The sequence below is a fragment of the Octopus sinensis genome, linkage group LG1, assembly GCF_006345805.1.
Source record: "Octopus sinensis linkage group LG1, ASM634580v1, whole genome shotgun sequence".
Taxonomy (NCBI): domain Eukaryota; kingdom Metazoa; phylum Mollusca; class Cephalopoda; order Octopoda; family Octopodidae; genus Octopus; species Octopus sinensis.
This window is the reverse complement of record NC_042997.1, coordinates 166,359,062-166,383,845: the sequence shown is the minus strand read 5'-3', so window position 1 is coordinate 166,383,845 and position 24,784 is coordinate 166,359,062. Positions and strand designations below refer to the sequence as shown.

The following is a 24,784-nucleotide window of genomic DNA, read 5'->3' as shown; positions in this document are numbered from 1 at the left end:
GGGTTGGTAAAATAAGTATCAGTAGAGCATTGGATTTGATGTAATCAACTTACCCTCTCCCCTGAAATTGCTGGCTTTGTGCCAAAATTTGAAACCATCATTATTAAGACAGCAAGCTGACAGAATTGTAAGCATGCTGGACTCCATGGAATTTTTTCTGGCTTTACATTCTGAGTTCAAATGCTGCCAAGGTTGGTTTTGCCTTTTACCCTTTTGGGGATCAGTGTAATCCACTTGCCTCTTTCTCTCAAATTTCAGCCATTGTGCTTATAGTAGAAAAGTTAATCATCATCATCATTATTATTATTAACATTATTATTATTATCATTATTATTAAGGCAGCAAGCTGGTAGAATTATTTGCACACCAGGTGAAATGCTTAGCGGTATTTCACCTGCTGCTACATTCTGAGTTCAAATTCCACCGAGGTCGACTTTGCCTTTCATCCTTTCGAGGTCGATTAAATAAGTACCAGTTATGCACTGGGTCGATAAAATTGACTTAATCCGTTTGTCCTCTCTGTGTTTAGCCCTTTGTGGGTAGTAAAGAAATAGGTATTTCACCTGCTGCTATGTTCTGAGTTCAAATTCTGCTGAGGTCAACTTTGCCTTTCATCCTTTTGGGGTCGATGAATTAATTACCAGTGAAATACTGGTGTTGATGTAATCAACTAGTCCACCCACCCACAATTTTTCAGGCCTTATGCCTTTAGTACAAAGGATTATTATTATTATTGGCTACAAGCTCTTAGAATCATTGGCATGCCAGGTAAAATGCTTAGTGATATTTCATCAGACTTCTGTTCTGAGTTCAAATTCTGCCGAGGTTGACTTTGCTTTTCATCCTTTTGGGGTTGGTAAAATAAATACCAGTTGAGTGCTGGGGTCAATGTAATTGACTATCCTCCTCCCCCAAATTATAGGCCTTGTGCCTATAGTAGAAAAGATTATTATTATTATTGTTATTCTTTTACCAACAACCTGCTTTCAATACACTTAGTTGAAGAATTCATTAATCTCTGCTAGTTCAGCTTATCTACTGGCATGGCCCTAATATGTGTGGAAACGGTACCTTTACTATTTACTACAACTTGCACCAATTAAAATTTTCTTGTCACATCTCAAATTTGCTTTCATCAAAAAGACTTTTTTGAGTCCTGTACTTTTAGATGCAAATTTTACTTCTTGATTTCTGCTTCTATCTGCTCATTCCATCTTCACTCCCTTCATTCCATTTACAAGACCACAAATCTGTTGACTAACTATGGCAACGACATACAGACAAGATTCCATTAAAATAGCTAAATTATAAAGTAATCATCCTTTGTATGTCCTTCTCGCACTCCAAATGGTTATTTAGTAACACAACAAACCATGATGTCTTCAGAAGAAATGTGATATCACTGTACAAGTTTTAAAAAAAAATGTTCAAAGTTTGGAAATATCTGCTCATAACATCAACTGACAGGCTTTTGTTATATTTTAAAATGGTTTCAAAGAGATAAAACTCAGATACACAATAAAAAATAAAATTTTCATTTCTTTACTAAGTGTATTTCTCATAACTTTAGTAAAACATCTTTTCCAAACCCAACTAGTTGTTTATGTTTAACCCAGGTCAGCTCCTGCTGAGCAGATGTATGACCAGGGTTGTTCAAGCCTTGATCATTTGTTTTTTTTTTTTGAAAGTATAGTGTTATCTTTGACTACATTATCTAATGTGTCTTTCCTCTTTTGAGATAGAGGTATGGTACAGTTTAAAGAAAATTTAGCTGCTATTTCTAATAGCTTGAATGACCACATAGAAACTCCTTCATTGGGTTATCGTCATTTATTCTTGATAGCTCTGATAATAATATCCTTGCTTTGCTTTCAACTTCATTTTTGATACAGATTGCTCCTAAAGATCATAGATAACTGAATCAATAGACTATCAGGTAACCAGCCAACCGATCAACAGTTCATATTCTGTCACGAGCACTGCATTGTATGAAAATACCCTGTCCACTTATTTGTAAGTGATGTGGATGGTATAATTTTATCAAAACGAGAAGAAAAGCATCTGCTGTGTAAAACTAAGGAAATATTTGTTACTTAGCAATGCTGAGTTCAAATTTTTAGCCTCTTGTAGATTTCCATGAGAAAGCAATTTGAAACAAGCCAAATATATTCAATGAGACATTTATTTTTCGTTTACTTAATACTACATAAACTGAAGATAAATTGGCAGGACTCCTTTACCAAAAGATTTGGTAAGGGGTCCTACCAATTCTTTTTCAGGACAGTTCATTTGCCATTAGCTCCCACCTGGTAGCCACTTCTTATCTGTAGCTCCACTAATTCTCAGCATCTCGCAATGGACTACCCTCCTATTCAAAGACATAAATAGATATGCTAAACTAGTTTGAGAATAGCTGATGAGTTTTAAACTCTTGGTAGCATTTTTTTAAAGGTCTTGTCCTACACATGTGAAGACTGGATTTTTAGTGGATTGTGTAGGAGAAACAAATCTACCAATAGGGAGTCAAGTTTCAACAAGTAGAAAGGCTGTGGGACACGTATCTTAGAACAGAGTAAGATGTGCTGATTGCTCTAGTTACTCCATGACATCCCTGTTATATCTCCAGTCACCCTGCCTTGCTAATGACCAGAAAGAGAATGAGGTTGATTGTTTGATGCAACTATCTCATTATAATCCAAATTCAGTATAAGTCAAGACTCAGGTTTTTTGGAACTACAGATAGTGGGCCTCTCATTGCTGTAAGCAAGAGATCACATCTGTGACTGAAATATTGTTACCTCTATAGTTTCTTTATTCATGATGTAATGCACAAAGTGTTGACTAGGTAGGAATAGTTACACTTCTTCGGTTTCTAACATACCTGCATCCCATATTACTGATGCTCTTATAGCTTTTATTTATTTAGACTAGAGAAGAAAATTGAAAATTGTGAAGCTGGCAGTGGCAGTGATGGTGGTAATAGTAATAGTAGTAAATATAGCCTCAGGCAAAAGGAAATGAAGCAGCAGGTGATAAATATGAAACCAAGATATAACTTGATGTATTTTTTTTTTTTTACCAAATTATCAATGTAGATAGTTGTAATCAGTTTTTCACAGAGGGTGCCAAATATTGATTTTTTTTTTTTTTTTAGAAAAAAATTAAATCTATTAATGGTACATTACTTTCTGATGACCTGTATTAAACCAACATTAAAGCTAGCAGTTTGTACATTATATCAGATTCAGTATCTGATATCACCCACTTCTTAGCTTCAATTAATAATCTCCATCATCATCCTCATTATCAAACCAACAGTACATTTGGCTGCAGTTTCCATGCATGTGTGTGTTCATACATACTCACACATGCATGTGTGCACACATACACACACACACAGAGGTAAATTATATGAATCTTGCTCCCTATATCTCACACATGCAAATATATAATTTTGCCAAACACTTCCTCCAATCAGTATGTTTTATTTGCCCTTTCCCTCTTATAAAATAGTCAATGCCTCTATTTATGTCCTGATGATAATAGCTTCATCAACATTGTTGTCATCATAATCATCATACTCTTCACTACTCCCACCATTATCTCCATCATCAAACCGATACTAATTTTGGCAGCAGTTTGTAATCTATTTTGTATGATATTCAATAATACTTACTATTATTCTCTTTGTAGCTTTGACATGTGTTTTTATGCCCTTCAGTCATAGCTTTATTATTTTTTTCATTTTCTTTATCCAGTGTTAAGTCCTCTCTCTCTACTGTTAGAGAATTACAGCAGGCAAAGTCATTAGGAGACTGGCCAACTAACTCAAAGGTTGACAGTTCACATGCAATCATCAACATTACCCTCTATTCTTAGTGAAAATACTTAACTCTCTGTCTCAATTCATGTAGCCTGAGACATGAATTTCATTACTCTAAGCAGATGTTGTGTGATTGACTGATGTTACTGTAAGTAGATGCTGTGTGATTGACAAATATTCCATTAGTTTGTAGTGCTAAACTTAAATTTTGCCATGAAGCTGAAGAATACAATGAGAAACAATTCCAGTCTATCCTTTAAGTTCTACATAAAAATGTCAATGGTAGCTCAGTGTTTTATTACACCATATTTTCAGTTGTAATGTTTTCTTGTTTTGAAGCTTAACTTGAGTCATCTCACTGCATGATAAGGTGTTAAATTCCTGTGACCATTGAGATAAACTGGTGTCATGGAAGTTACATTACTCTTGACTTAAGGATTAAACTTTGTTTCTGTCATTATTTTGTTCCAAATTAATTTTTCTTTTGCTGTTTCTTGTTTATTTTTCATGATTGTTTGAGCAAGATAGTTTTTGTTGGCACAGTTGTTCATCATCATCATCATCATTTAACATCTGTTGTCCATGCTAGCACTTTCCATTATGTTGTTGCCTTTATTGAATTCATAAAAGCAAAATATGCTGAATTTTTAAGATTGAACTGAACTCTTCAAAACTTGCACTAAGAATAAGGACAAGGTAAAATTACTACCTGCTTTTATAGCAAGTTAATGCAGGTAGTTTATCCTGTCCCTCCTCCTCCAACTTTTAGTTCATGGTTTTGAAAAAAACCCACATCATTTATGCCTCTTTCTTTTTGGCGTCAGTAAGAGTAAGTGTGTGGAGGTGCAATGGCCCAGTGGTTAGGGCAGCAGACTCATGGTCAGAGGATCATGGTTTCGATTCCCAGACTGGGCGTTGTGTGTGTTTATTGAGCAAAAACACCTAAAGCTCCACGAGTCTCCAGCTGGGGGTGGTGGCGACCCCTGTTGTACTCTTTCGCCCCAACTTTCTCTCACTCTTTCTTCCTGTTTCATGAGTAACGCTGTGATGTATTGGTGTCCTGTCCAGCTGGAGGGAACACATCCGCCACAGAAACTGGGAAACCGAGCCCATGAGCCTGGCAAGGCTTGAAAAGGGTGTATAAATAAAAAGAGAGTAAGTTTACTAATATCATACTGTTCACACTTCTTGCCAATGTCATTGGTCTGGTACACTCATTCCTCTGATCTTCATGCTGCAAAACATGTGCAAACCTCTTACTTTTTGCTTTCCTCTTTGTTAAATATTCCCGATTGTCTTCTTTTATTTCTAGAAACTTAATAGTAGTCTCTGCTATCCCCAGCTGAAACCTCATGAAGGAGATGGCTATTAACTATGATAAGTGGTGACAGTTGGTGTTGGAAAACACCAATCCACCAGTGCAAGCATTGTAAAGTGGTCCTTAAAATGTTAGTGGATGTACAATACATCCACATTGCTCTTTTGCCCATTATTTTCCAGTTGAATGCTCCTTCTGTTACCCTCTTATCTGTTACTTACCATTTTCCCTATTTACTACCATGCTGCCTGCTTAGTGAAGATTGGCATTTGACCTGTCTCTGTTCTATAACCTCTGTCTTTTTCCTTTATTACTCTACCTCCCATCCTTCACAGTACCTGCCATTCTTCTTTACTGTTAACCATCATTCTTCAATGACGTTTATCACTCTCATCATTGCCCATCTTTACAGCTATCTCTTACCAGGTTGTTAAACTTCAACTTGCAATAAATCCAAGTGGGGCTGATTTGCATACATATACATAATTGGCTAAAACAGTCTTTAAGAGTAGCATATTCAGCAGCTGTTTTAAAGTATGGACTGTGTGTGAAATTTATGCTTTCATATCAAAAATCAAAATCAAAATCAAACCAAATCAAATCAGATATCAGAAAGCAGAACCAAAATCGAAGTCGATCAACATCAATGGAAATTGCAGCTGTGATACCAGTGCTGGTGACAAGTAAGCGAACCATCCGATCGTGGCCGTTGCCAGCGCCGCCCCTACTGGCCTCCGTGCCGGTGGCACGTAAAAAGCACCATCCGTTCATGGCCGTTGCCAGCCTCGCCTGGCCCCCATGCCGGTGGCACGTAAAAATCACCATCCGTTCGTGGCCGTTTGGCACATGTGCAGGCGGCACGTAAAAAGCACCCACTACACTCACAGAGTGGTTGGCGTTAGGAAGGGCATCCAGCTGTAGAAACACTGCCAGATCAGACTGGGCCTGGTGCAACCTTCTGGCTTCCCAGACCCCAGTTGAACCGTCCAACCATGCTAGCATGGAAAGCGGACGCTAAATGATGATGATGATATGTGTATGTGTGTGCAGGTGTGGTTGTATAAGGAGTTAAGTCTCCTTTCAGGTTCACTCTCACTGCTGAAAGACCTTGTACTCTGGAAATGGCATCGTTTTGATCTGGCACTTTTGATCTTACTTGTTCTGCCTTAAGTATCTAGGTGGCAGATAATTAAAGCTTGAAGTTTTTAATGATTTTCTTGGTTGTAATGATGGTGACCTGGTTTTTCTTGTGATGTCAAGGACTACATACTTAGATGTTCTAAATGTGAAGTGATAAATCATTTTTAAAAGAACAAGGAATTAGATCCCTGGAAACCTGTACTCAAGAGATTGTGCCCTTGTTAGTGGTAGCGAATTGCTGCTACTAGTGGTCATTCATGGTTTTGATAAGGAGACCACTTTCAAAAGTGTGCTGAAGGTTTTGGTGTCATAGTTCCCCAAAATTTCATGATGATAACCTCTGACCTCAAACTTGCTTCCCCTTCCCAATCACCCGCAAACAATGAAATTGCAGAACAAATAGTTCAAACAGTTAAATAAAGTTTGTGATATCCTCCCAGAGAGAAAAATTAAAGTAATTTTTTTCCAACTAGTGTTCATGCTAATAAGCTGCAGAGTCCTTCAGCATTGATGAGGCATCAAACTTGTGCACTCTTGATCACATCCTGATCAAGAATGCACAAGTTCTATTGATGAGTAGCTGTTTTATAAAATCTAATGGTTTGATATCAGAAATTGAAAGCTTTCTGATGCCAAATGGAAACAACACTGCTGTCCTTACAAGGAATCTGATGGTATCTTTGAATCATGTGGACTAAATACAAACCACTTGAAACAAATGAAGGTGATAGTGCTTCTAGTTTATAGAGAACCCATGTCGATGTTGAATAATGGTGCCATACTTGTAGTGAAAGTGTCTCTAGGAGAAATATTCTGTGAGGGGCGATGTGAAGATATGAGCATTACATAATGTTCTAGGTGATATATGAAACTTGTTATTAATAAACTCAGTTTGTTATTTTGATCTATCCATCCATTTGTAGAAACAGACACAGTCACACACACACCAGATGCCCAAGTTATGTAAGTGAGCTGTCAGGTAGTTATGAAGACATGAATAATTATAACTTGGTGATGAGTTGGAGTGCTCCTTAACTGTTGCTGGTTAAGGAGTCTATTTTGATATATTCCATATTGAATTTTCAGTTATGTGTTGTTATTTGTTTGTGAAGCAAATGTTTCTTGTATTGTTATATCTAAATTCTCTTCGTGAATTATTAATCTCATAATATTGATTTCAAATTTTGGCACAAGGCCAGCAATTTCAGGGGAGGGTTGGGGTGTAGGTTGATTACATCAACCCCAGTGTTCAGCTGGTACTTATTTTATTGACTCTGAAAAGATAAAAGACAACGTGGACCTTGGTGGAATTTGAACTTAGAATGTACAAACTGATGAAATACTGCTAAGCATTTAGTCTGACGTGCTTACAATTCTGCTAGCTCACCACCTTTATTAATCTCATAATAACTGTTTCTATTGAACAGAAATGTGGAGGCGTGTGGCTTAGTGGTTAGGGTGTCAGCATCATGATTGTAAGATTGTGGTTTCAATTCCTGGACCGGGCGACACATTGTATTCTTGAGCAAAACACTTCATTTCACGTTGCTCCAGTCCACTCAGGTAGCAAAAATGAGTAACACTGCGATGGACTGGCATCCCATCCAGCTAGGGAACACATACGCCATAGAAACTGGGAAACCGGGCCCATGAACCTGGTTAGGCTTTCAAAGGGTGCATTTATTTTATTGAACAGAAATGTGCTGTTTTTTTTTTTTCTTATTAGTTGACAATTTGTAATTTTTTTCTTAAACTTTCTTTAACACTTTTGTTTTATTGGTAAGTGTAAGTATGATAGTGGTCTTCATAGCCTTTTTTGAACTCCTTTAAAAAGACCTGTTTGTGTAAGGCTGAGTTTAATTTGAATTTCTTTGAAAAAGAAAACACAAAGAAGAAAATATAGATTTTAATTAGTATTTTGTCTTTATTGAGTGCAATCTTTAAGATTAAAGTTATTAGCCATCTATAATGATATACAGATTTTTTAAACATTTTTCATGAAGACCAACAATTACTGAATATCAATGCAACCATTATTTCTGCCGTTTGGCTATTTTCCAAGACATTAAAGGCATTGATATATACTTTCCTTTGTATTTTCTGTGCTCTCATTATTGATTATGCTTCTTTTATTACTTGTTCTTTTACATTTTTGAAATCAAGATTGGAAAATATGAGAAAGGTTAGTTGTGTACGAAAAATAATTAAAACAGTAAGAAATAGAAAATGAGAATTAAAAAGATATATAATTTATTAATGGAATTCATTTCTATGTATTTTCTTTGTATTCTTATTTTTAGAGGTGAATATCAGTGGAGTTATACAAGCAGGTGTCATCTGTGATTTAATCTTTAGTTTTGGTATAGATATTTCTGATTAAATATAGCTCAGTTTAAGGAAAATTTTATTGTTTTGGCCTATTTTAGTAAGGTTTCAAAATGAAATCTCACCATCACCACCACCACCACTACCACCATCATCATCATTTAACATCCACCTTCCTTGCTGGCATGGGTGGGACATGTTACAAAACAAAAATGATAGCTGTGTAGATAGAACATTAAATATAAAATTAATAATACTAAGAGAGGTATTGAAATATTTCTAAGGTAAACTGTCCAGTAACTTTGTTATTATTATTTTTTTTAATGTTTTATGTTCTGTGTGTGGTTACTGCCTTCTACAACAGTTTGATTTTCTACATATTTTGCACTTCTTCAAGCAAATTACAATACTCTTTAAATTGTGGTACATTCTTTGATACAGCTTTCTGAGAAGAATCTTGTAAAAACTTGAAAAGTGATTTTTGCTTTAAATTAGGCCTATCTGCATAATAGTGCTTATTGTTTTGATGCTGTAAATCTGCCAGGCACTCTTATTTTCTTTTTATTATTTTAATGCATTCATTATCTCTTAAATATCTTTATGCTAAAAGTACTTGCCAGATACTTTCATTAAATCTTTAGTAAATTGTTAGCTTTCTTCACTCTCCTTGTAGCTTGAAATTATAGATGAATTATCTAATCACATTGGCTTCAGCTAACTTTTCAATAATTGTTATCCTTAATTAGAGTAAGTAGACTAGGTCTGGCTTGTGAGTCAATGTTATGGATGCTTGCTATATAGGCTATTAGTTGATATTCTGAATAAAATTTTTCTTCTTTCTTTCTTTCCTTTTAATCTCTTTATTTTCTTTATTTTTCATTAATACACACACAAAGTGTATATGTGTATAATAAATATATGATTTGTTTTTACATGCCCATTTAAAAGTATAGTTTAATTCTGAACACTATTAAACTATAAGCTATTAATCATCTGATACATTGACATCTGGATTGTCTGAGCACAGGAGGACTCCAATCCCAGCGTTATTTATCTGTAACATGCTGGATTTATACTGAACAGTCATACATTTTTTCTTTCTCAGCTGGCAGTTTTCTTTTTCAGCTGTTAATCTTCAGACAACTGATAAAGACCTTAAGAAGATTCATAACATAAGAACAAAGTGTGATGTTGAATTTCAGCCAGCTGAATTTATTACTTCTAGTTAAGATCCTCTTCAAGTGGAAGTTTACAACATTCAAAAAGAAAGACGGTTTCTCTTAACATCTCACTCAAAGCTTTGCTGTAGAAAAATTTGGCTATTCTGCTATTTACATATAGTAATTTTAGTAAAATCAATGTATGTTGGATTAAATATCATAGCTCTTGAAAAGGATACTTTCATTCAGTGTCATTCTATCCTCAGATACGTATTAAGTTCTGCAAAAGTCTTATTTTAACATTCCCCATCCTCACCAAAATAAAGGAAATGTCTTAAAAATCGGAATAAAAACTTATAAGTCAAACAGAGCTGAGACTACAAATCAGTTGACATTACCCCATGAAAGACAGAGGGGTGCAGCTTCAAGCTTCTCTATCCTTCATGAGACTTTATGTGTTTAATTCACCTTGCTGAGAATAGTAGTTAAGAAGCTGGATCCTTTTGATTTGAATGGCAGTTTTTTCTAGCAGTGTCATATGAAATTGTCACCCATAATTATGACCCTAGTATCGATCTATTGCATTTCAATCTGTTTTAGGGTTAGAGTTAGGGTTGGTTAGGGGTGGGGGAAGGGTATCTTTTTTTCTTAAGAAATGTAAATAAACCCAATCTGTTTCTTAAACGAGGGACATATTCATACGGCACAGAATGTTTTCACCTCAATAGATGTCATTGATTGGTTGAAATTGCAGAAATTGAAGAAAAAAAACAACAAATATCTTACAAACTATAGAATTTTCTCAATAAAGTCAAGAGAAAAAGGTGTTTTATAAACACATTCTACCAGTATATGAAGTTTAAAAGTGTTTAGTTACGTGGAAATTATTTTGAAAAACTGCCGGCTAAACTGAAAATATCCAAGAAGCCATATTAGATAATGTCATCCTCAATACACTATTTTGGAAAAAAAAAATAAGGATGGGATAGTTGCAGCCAGAATGCTCAAATATTTACTCTGTCAGGGCAGAAATGGAGTAAACAATAACATTATCAAATACAGTAAAAGACTAGTAACAGCAATCATCATCATTATTGTTTTAGTGTCCACTTTTCTGTGCTTGCATGGGTTGGATGCCTTTCCTGCCACCAACTCCCATGACTGGACACATTTTCCCAGGAGATTGGAAACAAAGGACACAGTTTGTATCGTGATGACACTTGTTTACAAGTATAACATGATGTCAAGACAAAGAAACCCCAAAAATCTTATCTTGCCACACACACTCACTCTCTCTCTCTCTCTCTCTCTCTCTCTCTCTCTCTATCTCTATCTCTCTCTCAATATGATGGGCTTGCTTCAGTTTCTCAACACTAAATCTGGATCTTTTCGGTTTGAATGGCAGTTTTTAACATAATTTCTAGGTAACTAAAAAATTTTAAACTTCATATACTGGTAGAATGTGTTTATAAAACATCTTTTTCTCTTAGCTTTATTTAGAAAATTCTATAGTTTGTAAGATATTTGTTTTTTTTTTCTTCTTCAATTTCTGCAATTTCAACCAATTGATGATGTCCATTGAGTTAAAAAGCATTCTGTGCCGTATGAATATGTCCCTTGTTTAAGAAACAGATTGGGTTTATTTACATTTGTGAAGAAAAAAAGGTACCCTTCCCCCACCCTTAACCTTAACCCCTAACCCTAAAAGAAATTGAAATGCAATAGATCGGTTCTAGGGTCATAATTATGGGTGATAATTTCATATGACACCGCTAGAAAAAAGTGCCGGTCAAACTGAAAAGATCCCTAAATCCACTTACTAGGCTTTGGTCAGCCCAGAGCTATAGTATAAAACACATGTCCGAAATGCCACATGGTGGGTCTGAACCTGAAACCACGTGGTTGGGAAAGAAATCTCTTAACTACAAATCCATGCCTGCATCACGCAGTTTTGCTTGTGTCTGGCATAGATGATAATGTCTAGACAGATATCTATGGAAAATTGATATCTGTCTGGAGTAGCATGTCCCAAAGAGATTCTTTTGATCCATTGTTTTCACGCTGTGAAGATGAGCGATAAGTGAGAGCATGATGAGTCATTGTAGTTCATGAAAAGATTAGTGTGTATTAAATCTATCAATAAATATAAAATAGGCTAATCCTGTTAGTCTAATACAATTATTCAATTATTAAATTGTCATGGAGGATAATTAGTTATACTACCATCATCGGTTGTATAAAAAAATTAATTTTGAATTGTTTTAAATTTTATTTTAGTTTTCTGGAGCAGCGGAAAGAAGGATTATGGCTAGTAGAGGTAAGATGATTTTTTAAAAATTGAATTTTCATTTTATAACAGTGCTCTAACAGTAAATAAAATCTTTACGAATTTTTATGAATAGAGCTGTGATTTGATTGTCTAAAAGTTTTCTGTAGTAAGTTTTTTGGTGAATTTTATGCATTTTGTAAACAACTGGACAAAACAAAACTTCATATGTTTAATAGGCACAAGTGAGGCAGTGTAGTAAGAAGTTTGTATCCCAACCACATGGTTCTGGGTTCAGTCCCATCATGAGCATCTTAGGCAAGTATTTTCTGCTATAGCCCTAGGCTGACAAACCTAGTGACTAGATGTAGACAGTAAGTGAAAGAAGTCTGTTGTATATATATATATATATCTGTAAAAGTAATATGTGACAATTATTCGGTAGCCATGATAAAACTCCGAGTTTCGGATGCCGAGGTGGAAATCCACGCCACCATCTCTTCAGTGATCTGTCCATCGGTTTCCACCTCAGCATCTGAAACTCGGAGTTTTATCATGGCTACCGAATAATTATCACATATTACTTTTACAGATAAATTCCTCTATTTACATAATATCGAGGTATCTTTCATTCTTTTGTTGTCTTACCTTTTTTTATCAATATATATATAACTGATGGCCAGATAACTGAAGAGATGGTGGGGTGGATTTCCACCTTGGCATCCGAAACTCTGAGTTTTATCATGGCTACCAAATTATTGTCACATATTACTTTTACAGATATATATATATATATATATAGACATACATACATATATATATATATATATATATATATATATATAATATATATATACACACATACATACATACATATATATATATATATATATATATACATATATACAACAGACTTTCAGATTTCCATGGTGTCATTGTTTATTTCTAGAATTATTTTGTAGGGTAGGTGTGAGAGGCCAGATCTGATCAGTTTGGCTGGTTTAAATGCTAAAGAGGGTTAATAGCTGTGAGCTGTTATATAATTGATAGTTTTTTGATGATATAACATCATAGAAATAAATAAAAGGAGTTTTAATTCAAATAAATTAAAGGATCTCAAATGAGAAGAATTGGTGAGGCAGGAAATACACCTGATTTGACTGAAACTTCATGTCAATTTGTTTTGTTACTTCTTGAATCTTGTATGATATGTTTGGTTCAGATTAGTTTTATTCCTGATACCTTTATATGCTATATTTACATATACCACTATATTATTGGATTTTTCATTGCCTTAAGAAGTGTGTGATGTTTATATATTTACACTTCCAAAGATATATCTGAGGATGTTTTGTAAAGAAATACAGCCATCACTTACCAATTGGGTTATGACTAGGTTGCAAATACTATGTTCTCACTAGTTGTTTTAGGTGTTTATATAGTTGCAGGTAGACATAGACATGCTCTTGACCCAACAAAATATTGAAGATGTGAGCAGCTGGAGAGAAAGACAGCTGCATCAACATTTGATTGGTGCTTAGTTTCAGTTGAGTAGACTGGAGCATTGAAGAATGATGGGTCTTGCTTAAGGACACAATATATCACTTGGTGCAGGAATTGAACCCATGATCTTATGGTTGTGAGGACAATATCCTAACCACTAGGCAATGCAAGGAATACATGTATCAGGGTATGAATGACCATGAGATTGCTCTTAGAAAGTTCCCCTCTGAGGCACAAGTCCTAGCAAGGTTGTTTATGGAAGACCAGCAGTCACCCATGCATATCTGCTTCCTGATATTAACCAAAGAAAAGGCAAAGGCTAATACAGCTTGGTACCAGTGACATCGCAACTCATTTCTATAGCTGAGTGAGATGGAGCAACATAAATGAAGTGTCTTGCTCAAGAAAACAACACACAACTTGGCCCGGGAATTGAACTCACTACCTCATGATTGTGAGCTTAATGCTCTAGCCACTGAGCCATGTGCCTTCACATATGTATCAACAATGTGGAAAAAGGCAGAGTGAGAGAAAGTGAGGAAGAGAGAGAAAAGCTTTATCAGTCTGTTTTGTCAAAGTCATTTGAAAATCTGCCGATGGTTAGTGGATACTGGTACAGATTTTTATTGTATCATACAATGGACTGTAGTTGCATTCATTGACGACTGAGAAGAATTGAATCAATTTAATCAATATTAATGTTTAGAGCATTACTTTATTAATTAATATCTGCACCAGACCTGTCTTTTGAAACTTTTCATTTTTATTTTACTCTGATTTACTTGTATTTCATTATGTTTTCAATATTCTGCTCCTAATTGACTGATAATCTGTGTGGGTGTCTTGCATTAGTCTTTAGAACCATCATTGTTGTTTGAATTTTTCTCTTCATTATTATATTTACAAAAAATTTAAATTGTGCATCAATTGACAACCCATTATATATTATTTTATTCGTAGATTTTATTTTTTAATGGTCTCAGTCATTTGATTTAAGCCTTCAAGTCTTTTAGTCTAATAACATTGAAACCAAATTTAGTTCAGTCAAGTACTTATCTATTTGATGAATTGCTAGGGTTATATTTCAGTCTGACATAACCCAGACATGGGTACACACATGTACATATTTGCATACATGATAGTCTTGAGTTTCTCACTCCAAGATTACCATAGAAGACACTTTCCTAATGTGCTATTTAGTGGGATTGAGCCCAGATCTACAAGTCACAAATTCAAACCTTAACATTGCAAGGAACCTAACTTTGTTGCCCTTGTGACTAAGGTATATAACACTTCTTGCTACAACATGCCTTAACACAAGTACAACTTAGTATGAGTTGTTTTGGCACAGCTGTTTTGGCATTCCCTATTTGGCATTGATGATTCCATGCTGTTTTATATCAGATGTGTTGATCTTTCTCTTGTTCTCTCCCTCTCACTTTATGCATGTGAACATCTAGTTATGTCTGTATGTATGTGTAATCTCTCTCTCTCTCTCTGCCCTCTCTCTGTATGTGTTATCTCTGCACATGCATGTGTATAAGTGTGTGTGTCTTGTCTGTGTGCCTTGAGTGCCAAAACATACTGTCACTAAAACAAGTTCATTGTCAAGTCAACTATGCCAAATTGTCAGTATCCAACAACCATGCCCACTTCACTCATTCCATACTACTCTCATCATCTTCCTTTTCCATCTGCTTTCCATGCTGGCATGGGTTGGATGGTTTGACTGGAGCTGTCCAGAATCCAGTTGTCTGTTTTGGCATGGTTTCTATGGCTGGATGCCCTTCCTAATGCCAATGACTTCATATAGTGTGCTGAGTACTTTTTAGTGGCACTGGCATGCTTTGTGAGTGAAACTGAGTAGATAGTAACTGTGTAGGAAGTCCATTAGATGGACTGTATCGCTTGGGTGGTAAGCTAAATTTGTTACTTGGTTTAGTATTACCATCTGGCCCTTAGGTGTCTTTTGCAGACTTCACTCTGATGCAAGCATTCAAACAAGTTTACTCTGCCAGTCATAAACCTTTCTCTTCTGAAATTAAAGTGAGCTAAGGGAGATAACTCAAATGGGCCAGTGGCATAAGTTTGGATAAATATGTTAAGGAGTGATGTACTCTAAGCTACACATACACACACACGTTCTTAATTAAAATTTTCCTCTTAATCTTTGACCACTATAATTTACATAATTAAAAAGATAAAATTAGTTGTGTGAACTCTGATTATTGTTGTCAGGATTTTGCTTTCTTTTAACACCTTAGAGACAAATTCAAGAAATTAAGAATTTTTTTTCTGCATATGCATGACCTTCAATACAAAATCCCTTAATTTATTTATGCAAATTAATGCCATAAGCTTGTTTGAATTATTTCTTTTAGCTCCTTCTTATTTTTTTTATTTTTCATATTATACTGACCAAAAACTATTTGTAACTCTTATTGAATCTCTGAAAATCTATGACAATTAATGAAGCAAGCTTGAACAAGCTATACCATGTTGATGAGATCTAAAAGGCTGAAACAGGTTCAATGTTGTCCCTTGCCTGCAAACAAAGATCAGACTTCCCATCTCATGTAAATTAATCGTGAGAGTCAATTCTTAACGTCTTGTAATTGTCTCCCCTTTTCTGTCATAGTTGCTAACACTTGCCACTAGGCTTTTGTTAGTACATTACCCTTTAACTTGTAGAAATAACGAGTTTCTTAACTACCACTGTGTTGACTGGAGTCATGTAATAACGATAACAACAGTCACATATATACTGAATGGGTTGGGCCATTCTGCCCCTGTATAAATTGAATGTATATTTAGCTTTATTATTTCTCTTTATATTGATTATGTATAGTGAATATATATCTTGTTCCTGTGTAATGTGTATATGTTGTCTGTATATTTTTGCATTGTGGAAGTCTCACTATTGTGTAATTAATGAACAGAAGATGTTTACTATTGTGAATTGTTTATTAATTTCAGTTTTATGCACCATGGTGTGGTCATTGCCAGAGATTAGAACCTATCTACAATCAAGTTTATATCCATCTGCGCCATACTGCCATCAAAGTAGGAAAGCTGGACTGTACCAAACATTCAAATGTGGCCAATATGTTTGGAGTCAAAGGATTCCCTACAATAAAATTGTAAGTGAAAAAATGAAATCACATGCACAGACACACTTTGGTTATATAAATTATATACAGTATAGGCGCAAGAGTGGCTGTGTGGTAAGTAGCTTGCTAACCAGCCACATGGTTCTGGGTTCAGTCCCACTGCGTGGCATCTTGGGCAAGTGTCTTCTGCTATAGCCTCGGGCTGACCAAAGCCTTGTGAGTGGATTTAGTAGACGGAAACTGAAAGAAGCCTGTCGTATATATGTGTATATATATATATGTATGTGTGTGTATATGTTTGTGTGTTTGTGTTTGTCCCTCTAGCATTGCTTGACAACCGATGCTGGTGTGTTTACGTCCCCGTCACTTAGTGGTTCGTCAAAAGAGACCGATAGAATAAGTACTGGGCTTACAAAGAATAAGTCCTGGGGTTGATTTGCTCGACTAAAGGTGGTGCTCCAGCATGGCCACAGTCAAATGACTGAAACAAGTAAAAGAGTAAAGAGTATATGTAGTTGGTATACACAACCCTAGCAACAGTCTAATTCTCATGGTATATGTATAAAAGACAAAACAATAGTAGATATTCTTAGTGTGAGTGATACATTTTTGGAAATTTAGATATATTTGCATTTGCCAGTGCCACATAAAAGGCATCTGTGCCAGCACCACAGAAAAAGCACCCAGCACACTCTGTAAAGTGGTTGATGTTAGGAAGGGCATCCAGCTGAAGAAACCAAACCAAGTCAAACTGGAACCTGATACAGCTCTCCTATTTGCCAACTCTGGTTAAATCATCCAACCCATGTCAGCATGGAAAATGGACACTAAAGGATGGTGATGATGATGATTGTTCCTACTACAGACCATTTAAGTTAAGAATGGTATCTGTTGTCAGCGTGGAAGATTGATGCACGCTTTGTTTCAGAACACAATACAATGGTTTATGATAATGTGGTTAAAAGCTTTGCACCTGTAGGACTTTTATCTTAACACCTACTAGTCATAATTGTAGATTTAATGGAATCTTGAAAAGTATTAAATTCTTTATTTCCCATTTCACTTTTCAAAGACTTACATGCTAACTCTGAAAGTACTACTTTCCCGGTATGTTTATTACAGTTGAATGTAAATGTTTGGTGGGTTGGAAGAAATGCTAGAGCAGTTGACTAAATACCTTCCAGTATTTAATTCTGTTGGGGTCAACACTGCTTTTATCTGTCTGGAATTGATAAAATATTAGTTTCTTGCTTTGTAGATTCTGTTCAATTAAGTCAGTCTCCTACAAATGTATTGCCTTATACTTACTAAAACCATTTTTATTTGGGGGTGTTTATATAGTTGACCGAATATACTTTCTATCACTGATACTTGCTCAACAGAAGTTATAAGGATGTAAGGCTATTGTTATAGAAACAAATATTTTTAGATTCTTCTAAATGGTACAGTACAGTATTTACTCCTGTATCAAAAATTTTATTTAAATCATTCTATTGTCTCTTTCAGTTGATACTTTAGCTTCATCTACAGCCATTGTGTAGTATTCCTGGGTATAATTTCCTTTCAGCTTATTTTAGTCAACTGATTTGGAAATAACCACTAAAATTTCATGATTAAATAATTTGTATTATGAGGGCATCCAATTGTAAAGAAAAGTTACTTTTAGCAGTTAATATGAATGCATTTAAATTTGCAGACCTATTCAACCTATGGCAGTATTGCAAAAAACAAAGAAAAGAAAATCCTGAAAGAATACTAAAAACAAACCTAAATGTAAAATATTTAGACTGCAGTGTGTTTAATAGCCATTTTTAATCTATATATACAATTTAGAGTTTGTATGTGTGTGTGTGTGTGTGTGTATGTGTGCATATGTTCCTTATGCATTCGAAAATTGAGTTGCCGATTTTGATGTATGGGGTATCAAAAGATTCAATAATCTTTCAGTTACCAAATAAATTTTATTTTCATTTACATGTTTTCTAAATTATCTCAACAACCAGTTTTAGTTATTTGAAAGACATTGCTCTACAACGACCAGGTTTCATTAGAAAGTGAAAATAGTTTCACGCATTCAATTTGAACCTAAATTGAAAGTGTTGCATTACGAGAGTGATGATGTGTGAATAATGAAAGTAATGTTTTTCTGAATTAGTCACATCTGTAATATAATAAAGAAAGCTGCTTACTATTTATCTATATATTGGGTCATCCCATAAGTAATGCAGTTTTTTTCAATTGCATGAACTCAAAATTGGAAGGAGACAGGATAAACTACCCACACCAATTTGCTATAAAAGCAGGTAGTAATCTTACCTTTGTCCTTATTCTTAGTGCAAGTTTTGAAGAGTGCAGTTTGATTTTAACAGTTATTTTTTCAAAGCTATAATAGAAGTGACAGAGGAGCATTTTGGCATATTTTGCATTATGAGTTCAGTCAACTGCTCTAGCATTTCTTCCAACCCACCAAACATTTACATTGGCATATTTTGCATTATGAGTTCAGTAAAGGCAACAATGCAACTGAAAGTGCTAGGAATATTGATGCAGTATATGAGATTGGACAATAAGTGTGAGCCAGTGTCAAGAGTGGTTCCAGAAATTCTGAGCTGGAAACTACAGCCTAGAAGACAAGCTTCATCCTGAAAGATCTGTAAAGCTTGACGTCCTGCAAACACTGGTGGAACAAAATCCCATCATAACTGGTGAGGAACTAGCAGAGAAGCCTGGATTTAGCCATTCAACCAGTCATTCAAATCAGTACTAGAAGAAAAACAACCATCTTTAGTTTTAAGATGAAAGGTGTTCTTCCATCAGGATAATGTACGGCCTCATACAGCGAGGATGACATTCCAAAGGCTGGAGCAGTTTGAATGGGAAACAATGCCCCACCCACCATATTTGCTGGACATTGTTCCATCTGATTATCATTTATTCTGCAGTCTCCAAAATCATTTGGAAGGCAAAAGTATGAATTTTGTAGAAATCCAGAAATCCTGTCCTTTATCTGTTGTTTCTAGCAAGTCCAAGGTGACATTTGCACTCCCACCTGATTTTTCTTTCCTAGATTTCTTCCAATTCCTATATTTTCAATACAGGATATTAGGATTTCACTGAAAAAACATGTTCTCAATATTTTAATTTTCTCCCTTCCCAGTCCAATTTCTACATTATTACCTTTTTCCCAAATTTTTTTTCGTGGTAATCATGGAAAAAAAGAAGAGAGAGTACAAATCTTAGAGAAACAAAAATCTCCTTCCCAAACATCCACCCATGACCTCATCACTTTCAAAAAGCTACAAACTCCCAACGTTTTACTTTTAGCTTTTTGGAAAGCAGGGAAGTTTCTTCAGAAATAATGTTGTTTACCTATTGTTTCTAGCATGTTGGGTTTTCTGGTGGTGGTCTGGTATTTTTTATATCAGCTATTTCAGTATAATTTTACACATGTGTGAAACATCAGACGAAAGTGAAACATTGGGGGCTTTTGCTTTTTGAAAGTGGGTAGGTGATGGGTGGGTGAGGTGGGGGAAGGGGCATTGAGTATTTGTTTAAGAAAAATTAAGCGTTAAAAAAAGTATGTATTTTCAAAACGTGATTTCTGGGCAAAATTGTATTAACCCCCTTTTATGTGATGAAACAATACATAGTTTGTGGTCCTTCTTAAGAAGAGAAAGCACTTTCATGCAAACCCATGGAAATTGTACCCTCCCTCCTTCACTTTTAAACAAACAATAACTTCCATTATGCCAGTAATCCAGTTCACTGTCTATCATCTGTACTGATTCTACGCGTATGAAAGGAAGAAATAATACAATGTGGCTGTAAGTCATAATACCCAGGCAATGCCGGGATGCATTGCTCGTCTGTGCTAAATTTGTGATCTTTTGATAATATTCATTTCTTTATCTGTTTTCAGTGTTAAAGGTGAAGACATATATACTCATAGAGGAGATCGAACAAAAGAGGATATTATAAAATTTGCTCTAAAAGCTCAAATGTAAGTATTCTATAAATAAATAACGATAATCAATTGAAAAAAAAACTCCTTTATTATATAAAGTTATTACTTTTTTCTTGTAAGAAGGGAAGTTATTTGTTTAGATGGAAATGATTAATTCCCTTCTTTAGGGTTAGGATAAACTATTTTTTTACTGTTATTTTCATTTAAGCTAAAACAAGTATTGCTGAAATTATGAACACCATATTTCTTGATGTTCTTGGACACATCTTCTGTTTTGATCCCCATACAGAGGACATTTTGTGGAATATATGGAATATATTTCCAGTGCTAATATCAATAAAACAAATGCCAAGGAATAAAATGCACATTAGTGCTTGATAATAGATTAAATCTATGTGAAAAACAGGCAGAGTTTTAATAACTATTTCTGCTTGTGATTACTGAGAATGTTTCTTTCTTCATCTCCACCCAACATTTGAGACATCTTATTTGATAAAAGATTTTATTTGCCTGTGCCAACCAATGCACAATCTTGAATATTTACCTAGTGATTCTCTCACCAGTTTTGGTAAGTATGCAAAAGCTATACTTTGCTGAGATCATAATAAAGCAAATCTATGGTAAAAAGTATATCAGTCTTTATATTTAACATAGAGGGTCCTCTTAATTTTCTCATTTTTGGGTGGTATGCACATCATGTCACCCAGTTTAACTCTATCACCTGGTCTATAGCTGGCTACCTTTTGTGAACTATATTTCTAGCAGGAGGGCTACTGCTACCTTTCAGTGCACTGTCACCCTTTAAAAGAAAGAAATTTCTGATGAATTTTCTCCACTCTTTAGTATTTGTGGACATCATTGTTGCCCAGATCCTGTGCATCACCTCTTATGTGCAAACATCACATCCTTTTCTCTCCAATACACATTTCTCAACCCATATGTACAATCCATTTCCACTCTGTAAGCTACATTCTCTATTCAAACTTTGCTCTGAAAATGGTGTCTGTGCATACGTAGACTCTACCCTCACTATCAGTTGCCTCTCTCACTTGGATTTCAGCAACAATAACTTTCCTGTTACTGTGGCTTAAAGTCTCCCTCATTTACCCAAATACATCTATTTCTTCTACCACTCTGAACTCCTGAGCAAGCTACTCATTGACTATATCTCCTTCTCCTTCTTTATAAAAGATATATATATATATCCCTTCTCTCATCTTTGGTAATATTAGTGCTTACAACTGAACTTTACTCCTACTGTCATTCCATACCAGTGTTGCTTGTGCAGAAGTTGAAACTCGTGTACTTCTCAACTCACTATGTCAACTTGCTTCACCTTCTACTCACACACCAGACTGACACATAGACACCCCAAATACTCTTGAGCTCTTTCTACCTTTGAAATTTAATTACTACCAAACAATATTTGTCTCTGTATCTTCGGGTCATCTAACCATTCTCTCATTGCAATTATCTAACATGGAGTGGCTGTGTGGTAAGTAGCCTGGTTACCAACCACATGGTTCCGGGTTCAGTCCCACTGTGTGACACCTTGGGAAAGTGTCTTCTACTATAGCCTCGGGCCAACCAAAGCCTTGTGAGTGGATTTGGTAGACAGAAACTGAAAGAAGCCCGTCGTATATATGTATATGTATATGTGTGTGTATGTTTGTGTGTCTGTCCCCCCAACATTGCTTGACAACCGATGCTGGTGTGTTAACGTCCCTGTAACTTAGCGGTTCGGCAAAAGGGACTGATAGAATAAGTACTAGGCTTCCAAAGAATAAGTCCTGGAGTCAATTTGCTCAACTAAAGGCGGTGCTCCAGCATGGCTGCAGTCAAATGACTGAAACAAGTAAAAGAGTAACATGCATCAACTTTATGCCAGCTATTCCTGGTAGCACGTATGCTTCTGACCCATGAGAAGCAGCTAGACAAGTGATCTGAAAATAGGCATGTCCCACACATCAAAAACTTATTGCTCTTAATACCTCAAGTCACCAAGTGCCTCACTCAAGACCACACTGTAGCTGGTCAAGAAAAAAAACAAGACCTATAATGCGTCAGGAAGCATCCATTTCCTAAAACTGGGCAACACAACTCTTGCAAGACCACAATCTAACTGAAAGATGTTTTCATATTTTGCACAGTTCTTAAGCTATCTTTTCTCTCAAACTGTCTGTGATCCTTCTTGCCTCTTGCTAAAAGAATCTCTATCAACTGTGCAGAATCCTCTTTTCTTCTTCTGAATAATGATATTGTGTGAACAGTTTCTCTGTGGAGAAAGCCCACTTTTGTGTTTGCTTTGCATTGATCTTCCCTCTATACACTTGGCTAACCTCTTCCAAATCTATCTTCCTCTGCCCCTCAAGTTTGCATATATACACATACAAGCCCCAAACCTTGTGCGTGCGCATGCACACACACACACACCAAATGAAAAAATAACTCTGGTTACTTCAAATCATCAAGGCCACTGATTCTGACAATGCCCCTTATTGTCAAGCATTGCACCCAAGAACTTGCCCTTATACTTACCAAACACTTCACTCTCTCACTCTATAAGCATGCATGCTGATCTTTAGAAACATATAACGGTGTATCTCATTCTCAAGAAAACCAACTCCTCAAACCATTCCAATTATTATTCTATATCACACATTTCCAGTATCTCAAATATGATGGAGACAGCCATTTACAGCAATGTTCTCTAACACTATGAGTGTGATATAGCTTCTCTGCTAGTTCCTCAACAGTTATGATGGGATTTTGTTCTACCAAGGTTTACAGGACACCCTTGTGGAGCTCTACAGCTCTTTCAGGACAAGGCTCATCTTCTAGGCTGTAGTAGTTTCCAGCTCAGAATTTCTGGAACCACTCTTGACACTGGCTTATGCTTACTGTATGATCCCCATATACTGCATTAATATTCCTCACACTTTCCATTGTGTTGTTGCCTTTACTGAACTTATAATTTAAAATATGCTAAAATGCTCCTTTGTCACTTCCATTATAGCTTTGAAAAAATAACTTAAAATCGTACTGCACTCTTCATAACTTGCACTAAGAATAAGGACAAAGATAACATTACTACCAGCTTTTATAGTAAGTTGGTGCATCATCATCATCATCGTTTAATGTCCACTTTCCATGCTAGCATGGGTTGGACGATTTGACTGAGGACTGGCGAACCAGATGGCTGCACCAGGCTCCAATCTTGATCTGGCAGAGTTTCTACAGCTCGATGCCCTTCTTAATGCCAACCACTCTGAAAGTGTAGTGGGTGCCTTTACATGCCTACATGCCACCGGCATGAGGGCTGGTCAGGCGGTACTGGCAACGACCACGCTCAAATAGGGTTTTTTACGTGCCACCTGCACAGGAGCCAGTCCAGCGGCACTAGCAACAACCTCGCTCAAATGTTTTTTCATGTAACACCAGCACAGGAGCCAGTAAGGCGACACTGATAATGATCACACTCGAATGGTGCTTTTTATGTGCTACCGCCATGGAAGCCAGTCAGCTGCTCTGGTAACAATCATGCTCGGATGGTGCTCTTAGCGCTCCACTAGCGCGGTTGCCAGTCATCGAATTTGATTTCGATTTTGATTTCACTTGCCTCAACAGGTCTTTACAAGCAGAGTTTAGTGTCCAGTGAAGGAAAGTGCACGTAAGTGGGTTGGTTACACCCCTGGCATAGGTCACGATGTTATGGTCTCACTTGGATTGCCAGGTCTTCTCATGCACAGCATATTTCCAAAGGTTTCAGTCACTAGTCATTGCCTCAGTGAGGCCCAATGCTTGAAGGTTGTGCTTCACCACCTCATCCCGGGTCTTCCTGGGTCTACCTCTTCCACAGGTTCCCTCAACCACTAGGGTGTGGCACTTTTTCACACAGCTATACTCATCCATTCTCGCCACATGACCATAGCAGCGCAGGACTTCTTTTAGTTTATGTCAGCCAAATCCACTTACAAGGAAAATGGGAAGCAACTAACTACTCATCAAAATTTTGCGAATTATGCTGGTTACTACTGTCAATTACTAGCATTGTTCTGGTTGAATAAAACTTGGCAATACTGATAAATTGGTAACACATGCTTTGGGTGTGAACCACAGCCAGCTTACAGTATGAAACTTAGTTTCTGCCAATCAACAGTTAATGAGTATACATT

At 36.0% G+C, this 24,784-nt stretch overlaps 1 protein-coding gene across 1 annotated transcript in view; it reads left to right on the top strand.

Annotated features, from left to right (window-relative positions):
- LOC115210788 (protein disulfide-isomerase TMX3) overlaps window positions 1-24,784 on the top strand; it is a 125,631-nt gene that overhangs the window by 5,082 nt on the left and 95,765 nt on the right. The window contains exons 3-5 of the mRNA XM_029779521.2: window positions 12,044-12,083; window positions 16,512-16,675; window positions 20,565-20,645. Coding sequence (XP_029635381.1) covers window positions 12,044-12,083; window positions 16,512-16,675; window positions 20,565-20,645 — 285 coding nt within the window. The remainder of the gene's footprint in view (window positions 1-12,043; window positions 12,084-16,511; window positions 16,676-20,564; window positions 20,646-24,784) is intronic.